This window comes from Pleurodeles waltl, chromosome 10 (assembly GCF_031143425.1).
Source record: "Pleurodeles waltl isolate 20211129_DDA chromosome 10, aPleWal1.hap1.20221129, whole genome shotgun sequence".
NCBI classification, from domain to species: Eukaryota; Metazoa; Chordata; class Amphibia; order Caudata; family Salamandridae; genus Pleurodeles; species Pleurodeles waltl.
Window position 1 is genome coordinate 238685132 of NC_090449.1, and position 10673 is coordinate 238695804.

Consider the following 10673-nt stretch of genomic DNA (forward strand, 5'->3'; position numbering starts at 1 on the left):
TCCCCACACAGAGCTCACTCGTCCATGGATAGCACCGCAGCATCTGACTCAGAGGGAAGCTTGGTGTTATTCCCCTCTGTTACCCCACAGACAGCACAAGACCTCTAAGGGAAAAACCCACTACTTCAGCATAAACTATGGACCCATCTTCTGTGGAGACCCCATCTCCCCTCATAAACGGCGGGCCCAGGCGGTTGAGCACTGCAATCCCTGCTATACATAAAGTAACCCGTTGGCCACGGGAGTGAACTACTGAACGCACATCTTGTATAACCCCATTGCGTAGGCTCCCTGTATGTTTCTCCTTTGGTTTGCAATAATAATGGTTTTGTATTGCACAAAAGTTTGGCAAAGCCAGTTTCGGCTCCGCCTCGTATTAAGTCTAATAAGAGGCATTGTTTACTGGTTCATAAGTTTGACATCACCACACACATCATACATAGTACATCAAGAGGGGCAGGGGCCAGGTTGGGCTACGAGAGTGATAACCATATTAATACCTCAGAATGACTTCGATAGGTGAATACAATATTGTCACCTGGAATGTGCAGGGAATGGGGTCTATCCAAAAGCGACATAGAATACTGGCCCAATTGAATCGCCGAAAAACGCACATCGCCTATTTGCAGGAAACTCACCTCACTACCCATGAAGCAACAAAACTCTGCAAGAAATGGCGGAGACAACTCTTTCACACATCATACTCTGTGTTTGCGAGGGGAGCAGCGGTGTGGATACGGGCTGAAGTACCCTTCGAAGTATTGGAGACTAAGATAGATGATGAGGGCAGGTACACACTGATCAGAGGCAATTTAGATGGGAGACCCATAATACTAGGTAGAATATATGCCCCAAATACTGCCCAAGACGTTTTTCTGGAGCGCCTGTCAAGGGTAGTATCACAATGGGCACATATCCCACGGATACTAGGCGGGAATTTAACGCAGTACTAGATATCACGCTGGACCGCACCACCCCCTCATTACCAGGCACTAATGCACAGAGACAGGCAGACGCATTGCGCAATTGACTACAAGGCTGGTCACTAACAGACATATGGTGGTCTAGAAATGTAGGTATGAGAGTGTACTCCTTTTACTCACACCCACACAAGGTGCACATGAGACTAGACCGCGTTGTATGTACTACATCACTGCAAACAGATATCACAGGTTGCATACCTAGGGAAAACATTATCAGACCATAACCCTTTAGAGCTGACATTGTTGTGGGGCCGACGGTCTACACTGATCCCTACATGGCGTCTACAACCATCAATATTAGAAGACGTTATTTTGAGGGACGAAATGTCCCAAATGATCACAAACTTCTTTGCTGACAACACAGGCTCGACATCCTCCCCACTGATGGAATGGGAGGCGTTCAAGGTAGTGATAATGGGGGCAGTGATGGGAGCAGCATCAGGAGTACGAAAGGTATTGGCAAGAGAGCTAAAGCAGGTGGATGATCGACTGAACTCACTAGAAAAAGAGATGATATTACACACCTCTAAGGCTCAGCAACTACAGGAAGCTAGGGCCGAACATACAGAACTCATTGAAAGGCTACGAAAAATAGACTATGCTAAATACAGGGAATGAGCTCACAGCGAAGGGGACAAAGCAGGGAGACTACTAGCACGCCTTATAAAAGAAGAGTCATCCCCCACTCCCATTCTCCATATTACTACACCACAACAAGTTAATATAACTACACAATTGGTGATAAACGCAGCATTCCGTGACTACTACACTACGCTATATTCTGCCCCACCAATAATAGATCAGGCTAAGATCGACTCCTTTCTGGCTGACATTACATTACCGACACTTAACGAAGAGGCCCGACTACAAGTAGGCGCGCAGGTAACACAAGAAGAGATACGGGAGACTATTAAAAACATGGCGCGTTATAAAACACCAGGATCGGATGGACTCCCATCCGAATTTTACTCCCTCTATTGCACACAGCCTGCCACACAATTGGAAAAGCTATACTATGCCTCGTTACAAAATGGATCTATCCCAGATACGACTAAACAGGCAATAGTTACCTCACTATTAAAACCAGGAAAAGCCACAACAGATATCTTATCCTATAGACCCGTCTTTACTGAATAAAGAATTTTAAATACTAGCAAAAATATTAGCGCAAAGACTACTCAGTTTTATACACAGTCTAATACACACGGGTCAATGCGTATTTGTTCCGTCTCGGAACACCTCTCTGAACATCCGCCGATTATATCATGTGATGGACTCTGCCAAGGGACGGTACCCACATGCGGGATGTCTCTCGTTAGACCTTCATCAAGCGTTCAACTCCTTGAGTTGGGACTATATTGAAGGTGTTGGAGAAATTTGGTGTCCCTCGCGATTACACACGCGGGGTCCGTCTGCTATATGCTACACCAACGGCAAGGGCACGCACGGGACAGAACATCTCAGATGCCTACCAGGTATACAGGGGCACCAGGCAAGGATGCCCATTATCCCCCCTACTGTTTGTCCTGGCGATAGAGCCATTAGCCCACCGACTGAGGTAGGATAGCAAAGGTTGGGGAATAGATACAGCTAGAACAAAACACATTGTGTCATTATATGCTGACGACATTATATTATACATAAAAGATCTAGGGCAGAACCTGGACTCCATAGCACAGATATTTCAAGAATTTACACCACTATCCGGACTGGCCATAAACTTTGATAAATCAATAGCATTCTCCTTTTATGGACCAGATATGAGAAACGCAGTGCCATTTGGTGATAAACAACTACAAATGGCCACAGACACATTTCGGTACCTTGGTATACAAATTTATCGTACCCCAATAGATCTCTTAGAAGGTAACTTACAAAGAGCGATGACTTCACTTAGGCCACAGATCCAGTTTCGGACAACATTACCAATATCAATTGCATTTAGACTGGCTCTGGCCAAGATGATGATGCTGCCCTGCATTTTATATTACTTTATGAACCTACCAGTGAAAGTGCCAGAGATTTACTTTAAGACACTCCACTCTATGCTGCTTGAACTTGTTTGGGGAAGGGGAAGGCGCCGTATAGGCCTAGCCAAGCTGCAGATGCCGGTGAGTCAGGGAGGCATGGGTGCACCAGACTTCAAGGCCTACTGTGTGGCGACTCATATCAAAGGGGGGAGGGACCGGGAGTTTGAATGGTCCAGTGTACAGTCTCCCAATAGTAATGAATATATACGAAATACACTGTTCCAAAAAAGCTGACAAACTAGGAGACCAGTAGTCTCAGGAGCAAAGGCCCTCAAGCATCACACTGGATGACTAGCATCATCATCGGGAGTTGCTCCTCGCCAGGCCGGCGCTGCAATGCCTGGTGGGCACCCCGACGTGGGGGCTCTGAACCGTACTACTCTGATAGTGACTGGTAGGTTCAACTATCCAGATGCTTATAATTCGGCACCAGTACACAATAGAGAGGAGAAAAAGGGTTCAAATTGGTTATTCATCCAAAAAAGCACCATCATATTTTTAATCAGTTACACAGGAATGAAGACCAAGGTTAAAATCAAAAATTTTAAGTAACAAAATTGAGATGAAGCGTCAATGGATCCGGTTGGACCACCAGACACGAAACATGTCGACCCTAATCCAGAAGTCCTATAATATTTAGAGTCTTCTGCAGTATATTTTTTTAAAGTTATTGAGCATTACATCTCAATTTGTTACTTTCAATTTTTGATTTTAACCTTGGTCTTCATTCCTGTGTAACTGATTAAAAATATGATGGTGCTTTTTTGGATGAATAACCAATTTTAACCCTTTTTCTCCTCTCTATTGTGTACTGGTGCTGAATTATAAGCATCTGGATAGTTGAACCTACTAGTCACTATCAGAGTAGTACGGTTCAGAGCCCCCACGTCGGGGTGCCCACCAGGCATTGCAGCGCCGGCCTGGCGAGGAGCAACTCCAGATGATGATGCTAGTCATCCAGTGTGATGCTTGAGGGCCTTTGCTCCTGAGACTGCTACTGTGTGGCGAGCCAGCTACAATGGCTGGCATATTTGCTGGCCGGACGAAACTTGCAGGAAATAGAGTACACCCAAATAATGCTGGATAAAGGCAGCATACACTCCTTGTTGTGTCCTGGCTCTCAGACTCCGGAGAAAATGCCACTTCTACTACGAGTGGCCTTGCAATACTGGAAACTGTCACTCAAATACACAGCTAAAACAACCCCTTACTCCCCTAATATACCACTGTTGGGATTGCCAGTTAATGCAGGTGCCCCTACCCATCGCCAAATACAACAAGCATTTGCAATGCAACGGGTCTCGCGTTTGCTCATGTTAGAGCTGATCGCGTTGTAAACTCGTAACCCGACTTTGTCTATCGGCAAAAGTGCTTTTATGCACCTAACCCGAAAAAGTGAAATTAACTGTGTAAAGCGTTCGACTTCTGCCAAGCGAAATCCCGCTAGGAAAATAGAGAAAAAGTAGTCCACGATCCGACAGAAAACAACGAGCTTCGCATGTTTTCTGTACTTGGTCGCTGCGCTCAAGGAGGGCTAACCACCGGAAAAGGCATGACGTGTGCATGCCTTCCACTAATGAAAGCAAGCAGATTTTACTAGGCAAGCCCACGAACCAATCAAAACACACTGACGTGAGGTCGACAGGGCTCTGAGCCCTTTTCTAATAACGAGAGCGTCTCGCTGCGATATGCATGCGCGAGCGCATGCAACGTAGGCTTGACCCTAAAAATTGACACATGAGGGCATGAGCACGGTTGGTTCACTGTTTAAAGACCAACACTTACTTGCACACATTGACTTCACACATGAGCATAACCTGTGATCGTCGCTCTTCCTTCTCCATGCCAATCTTATACATTATGTAAAAAAAAACACTGGGCCCAAGAGGGTATGGAACCCCCTACGCACAATCTTGTAAGTATTATATACACCGCAGGGCATGGAAAACACTTAATAAAATGGCTCTACCAAGGTCTTAAGACTCACTTATCACAACCCCTGACAAAACTAAAAACTAAGTGGGAAACAGACATTGGCAAAGAGCTGTCCGATGAGGATTGGGTGGCAATAATAAAGTATCCTGGTCAAATTCCCCGCAACACAAGATTCAAATGTATACAGTATGCTATACTACATAGAGCATACCTCACAAGTTACATTTACTATACCCCGAAGCACCATCAAGATGTCCCAGATGTGGAGTTGAAGAGGCAGAACTAATACACATGCTTTGGAATTGTCCTACTATTGCCCCATATTGGAGTGGGGTGAGAACTATATTAGAGAAAACAACGGGGAGCACTGTATGCCAGACAATTGAAGCTTGTGTACTGGGGCTATTCCCACTCAAGAAAAGGGAAAGCACTCCCACGACTAATAAACTTATCACTTATATTGGCAAAACGCCTACTAACCAAGCGTTGGATGGCCACAATGGCCCCCTCGGTGACGCAATGGAGTATAGAAGTGATAGACTGGGGAAGGGCAGAAAGCATAGCCCTTAGAAGAGAGGAGAGTAGAGGAATGAGAAGCCATCCTTTGGCTGCGGAATGGGACGAATTATTAGATGCATTTGTGACATCATGCGAAGTGGAGGGGATCCAGGTTAATATATAGAAGTGTCTAGGTTCAATCGCCACAGTAGTATAATTTAGAAGATTGATGCCAATGAACCATCTCAGGCAGTAACTTGTTATTGAAATAAGAGCGTGTGTTGTGAATGATAGTGAAGAACTCCTCAATAAGCATATGTTGTATAGCCACAAATAGGTACAACTGGACAATGAAATAGCTATTGTACGACTGTCAATGCCCCCCTATAAAGCTGTGATGTCAAGTTAAAATAAAATAAAAATGTAGAATAAGATGGTTAAATGTTATGAGTGACGCAAGATTAAAACGTATAAAGCTACAAATATGAAGAATGTATTATGCTACCTACAAGGCTTATATATATGGTGTATAATGTAAAATACCACTGACAACCAAACAATTATATGTATGATATACCTCGGTATTTACCAGTATGATGTATAGTAAGCACAGTAATATGTGATAAATCTTGAAAATAATAAAAAGATGTTTAAAAAAAAAATACCGGTTCTTCAAGATGATTAGATGAAACACTTCTTCAAAGGCAAACAACACACGCAGTTAGAAAATGATTCAGGTCTCATTCCGCCATCCTAGTTTGACTCCCAATCTCCCTCTGAGTAACAAAATAACAATATGAGTGAAGAAATCTTAGCATTTGAAAAAATAGTTCTTAAACAAAAAAAGGAACCGAAAAAGCAGAAAATATGTATTACCCACAATATTTTGAGAGGCAAAAAAGCAGCATTAAAGAGTCTAGCATGTAATACAGATATAATAATGAAACCTGCTTACAAAGGTTGGTGTCAATGTAATTCAATAAACTCACAATTATGATCAGGAAATACTGAGGTAACTAGTAGATGCCACACACTATAAGAAACTTACTCTTGATCCAAAGAGAGAATTCAGGAAGAGATTAAGAAAATCAAATCTAAAACTCTTGAGGAAGAAATGATTAGTGAAAAGGAGTATGTCTTCCTTAACAAATCACACCCAAGGACACCAGTGATTTACACCTTGCCAAAAGTACATAAGAACTTGTCAAGTCCTCCTGGCTACCCCATGGTATCTGGATGAGGGTTGATTTTGGAAATGGTTTGCAGATTTATTGATCACTATATCAAGGATGATGTTCCAAAATTATATTCATATGTGAGAGACAATATGGGGTTTATCAAAAGCATAGAGGGTTTGAGAAAGGTATCCTGGTCACATTAGATGTGGAATCACTACACATTAATATTCCACAAGATGGGGCGAGTGAAGTTATTAAAAGAAGCATATCCAATAAGGATAGAGGGAATTCCTTTAGATAGTAATGAGGTTCCCATTTATAAATAAGTCCCACAGGATAATTGTCCCTTGTTCGCATGGGCTTATAGGTTGTCCTTGTGCCTTCATAAACTTAAACAACTTAAGGACACTTATCCTGCCCTCTTCCCACCCCCTTTGCCCACACTCCCAGGTGTACTGTGTCCCTGCCACTTCATTAACCCCCTGCTGCCCTGTGCACTTCTGGAATAGTGGTTGTCGAATGCCAGAGAGAGCAGTTTTTTCAAATGTAGAAATGCCCTCTCTGGCATCAGACACCCAGCTGTTCCGAAGCGCAGTGCAGTAGTGACGCACGAAGGTCCGAGTGACTGACACATGCTCTGCCTGGCACCAAAAGACACAATCTTTGGGGTTTGGTAATCGTAAATTTAGCTTTTTTTGGCTGCAAACTTTGCCATCCCAACCTGAAAAATCTTGGCGGCTCTGTACTATGGCAATAGTCTTCTCACTGGACCTTCAAAGAAAAGTCATGCACCTCTAAAGAAAACCCACTATTTTGCAGCAAAGCGGTTTTCAATTTCCAGTAAATATGACCATATCACACCAGTGTTCTCCTTGTTACAATGGTTCTCAATTGAGACAAGGTCCACTTCTATAACTACCTGTTTAACTTACAAGGTATTAAACCTACATATCCCCAAATGTTGATACACCTCTTTATCTATCTTGACAGATCCTCATTTCAAATAATGCAGAGTATGCACCTCTATAACTAAGGAAGTGCATTTTAGATGAACACAGACAACTTGATCATTTCTATGACTTTTCTTATTTCTGTTCAAGCATCTCAAAACTTGTGACACTGCATATACCACGCTCAGATAGTTCAATCAACCCCAAGAAGCTGAGACAGATACAGGATAACTAGAATAAATCAATTCCAAAGGAATCCACTTTGTTCAAAATCATAATTTATACAGTTGATGTCACATGCTTCAATGGTGGCCCTGCATATTTTTTGACAGTGTCCTCAGCAGATTGTTGAAACAACTCACATTTTCTTGTGGCCAATATCAAAGTGTGCATACCTGGCCATTAGTTGCTTGCTACTGGAAGGTCTAATTAATAAAGACAAGGTTTATACTGAATATCGGCTTCACATTCTCCTTGTAAATAATTTGGCCGATTTTCTTCTGTCTCTGGACTACTAACTGGGCTCCTGGGTGATATGTGGGTATGATTTCCCCTACAGTCATGCAAACTAGAGTGGAATTGATGAATGATCCTCCTTCAATTTTTACTCTGTGAGGCCCTAATTAAATTAACAAAGCCTGTATGTCCAGAGGAGTGTATTGTCTACACTTGACAGACTGACACAAACATCAATGCTGGTTCTCGCTCTCATTAAAAAAACTGTACCTTTCTAACTCCAATAGACTGTCTACATGAAGTAAGGTACCTCTGACTTGACCAGTGTTTCCTAAACTGTGGGTCGCGACCCACTGGTGGGTTGTGAAACAAATGTCAAGCTATGTCATCTGACAAACTGTTGCCTATTCTTTTAACATGAGGACTGGTGTTTACTTTTGGTGGGCACTCCTGCCCTGATGGAAATGTTGTTGGTAAACTAAGAGAAGTCCTAGATTAAGTAGGCTAGACCTCAGGAGTATGTGGGCTAGATTCTTGTGATGCAAGCAGCAAACTTTAGTCTAAAAATTAAACAAAAGAGGGTCTTTTGTACTGCAGAAGTGCTGGGCTCACATATTTGAAAGTGCAATCATATGTGAAAATTAAGAAAAAAGGCGACTCTAAACTATTTGCCTAGGATCACACAATTTGAGACCCGTTTACGGTTTAAGTACATTACAGTTAGGTCAAGTAGATTATTTAAGTTACTCGACCTGCAGGTCTAGTAACATTTTTATGATTTTTCGAACCCTGTAATGTAAAGCGCTCCAATGCTGGGTGGGTCAAGAAAGCTTGTTTTTCCCAAAATTGGGACATGGTTTCAAAACCTTTGGGAAGCACGGATATTCATTACACTCAGTTTTGTGTACTTTATGGTCTTCAATTGCCCCTATTAGGCACATTTTCTAAAATTAGGCTATTATTAATTATATAATACAACAGACTCATAGGACATTAACTGGATAGTTATGGTTTTGACCAACGTTGATCTCTTTGGAAGTTTTGTATTTGAGCTGTGCGATGATTGTGCAATGTCCTCTTTGTCCCACTCTCTACTTCTACAATATGCATTACTGCATTCCTACGCAATACTCTATTATAAATAAGGTTCCCTACTTTCCGTTTTTACTGAATGTTTATGGATGAAATAAAGATGGAAAAACATTCATTTTACTGTTTGTATTTATTTTTCCATGTGGATAAAACGGATTTGTTTTCAATTATTCTAAATTTGGTTAGTCATGACTGATAGGTCAATAGCTTCGCAGATTGACAGATAAGGGAGTTAAAAAAAGAAAAAACGTGTTAGTAATGAGACTTTCACAGCAGATGTGCATATGGTTGATCCTAAAATATGCATGTTTTCATAAGGGTATATTATTTTATCTGTAGCTCATATTTGCGAAACTTGTAAGTGATGCAAGTGGTAGTGTTCATTTACATTTATCGGTTCTACAATTGTGGCACTATAATAGTTTCAGCTTCATTTTTTTCACAAACTGAAAATAAATTGATAAATACAGAGAAATTAGAGAAAAATATGGAGAAATACAGACGGAAATGTATAAAAATAAATACCATAAAAGCAGGAGCCATAATTATAAACTGTAACCATTCAAGGCGCTCTGGTCACCCCCGGATCTTGCTGGCATCTATTTAAAACTTCCAAAATAAATACATCAATAAATAAAAATCTGGGTGCTCAGAGAAGAAAACAGGCACGCTAAGAGAAAATACAGCACGTGGTGTGGCTCATTTGATGTACCAATGGTATTTGCTGTATGTATCCACATATCAGCAAATTCATTTACAACCTGTATAAATTGCAATACCCTATTACTGCAAAAATGTGATATCATTGAAACAATGTATCACCCCTGCTGCCCTGTCACTTTATTGAGTCCGAATACTCTCATTGATGGGGCTTCACTAAATCGCCTCATACAGTGACTGAATATATTCGTGGCCACGGGGTGTTGCGCCAACCCACTTTCCCTCGACAGTAGTACCTTTTCGGGACCAAACAGTTCCTCGGCGTATTCATTAAGAAGGCTGTAGGCCTCCCCCACGCACTTCCTCTCGTTCATGTTACATGTGATGAGAATGCCTTGCATGCCGGCCTCCAGCTGCCGGCTTCCCTTTTGACGTTTGGTGGGTCCTCCATACTGGACCCGGCTTCTCTTTTGCCCTGCGCTAGCGCTCATGGCTGAAGTGAATATCACAGCGGACAGCCCGTTTCAAACCGCGGGGTCTAGGCTTCGTCGATGTCTTCAACTACCAGTCACAACACAGGAGGACGAAGCCCACGTGATCCCTCGAACAAATGCTAGACTGCGATTCTGAAAACTCAGACGAATGGGACGTTAGAGTGGCAGCCACATTGTGTTGTTGACCACAGTTCCGGTTGAAGCAGTACTCCCCATCTACTCCTAAAATGTGCGAAACCAGCGCCTGCGACTCATACGCTTATTTCTTATGCGTTCTAGCTATTGGGAAGTTAAACAGTACTTTCGGTTCTCGACGTCTTTAAAAATCCAAAAGAGACACTTCGCTCACCCTGACGCTTTGTACAGTCGCAGGCAGGGACGCTGTCTGCTATCAACC

The 10673-nt window shown here is 42.4% G+C and overlaps 1 protein-coding gene across 1 annotated transcript in view; it reads right to left on the minus strand.

Moving 5' to 3' along the window:
- The window catches only part of THUMPD1 (THUMP domain containing 1), a 65212-nt gene extending 54840 nt beyond the window's left edge, over window positions 1–10372 (minus strand). Inside the window, exon 1 of the mRNA XM_069210270.1 lies at window positions 10079–10372. Within this exon, the coding sequence (XP_069066371.1) occupies window positions 10079–10273 (195 nt within the window). The 5' untranslated portion in view covers window positions 10274–10372. The remainder of the gene's footprint in view (window positions 1–10078) is intronic.
- Window positions 10373–10673: the final 301 nt, after the last annotated feature.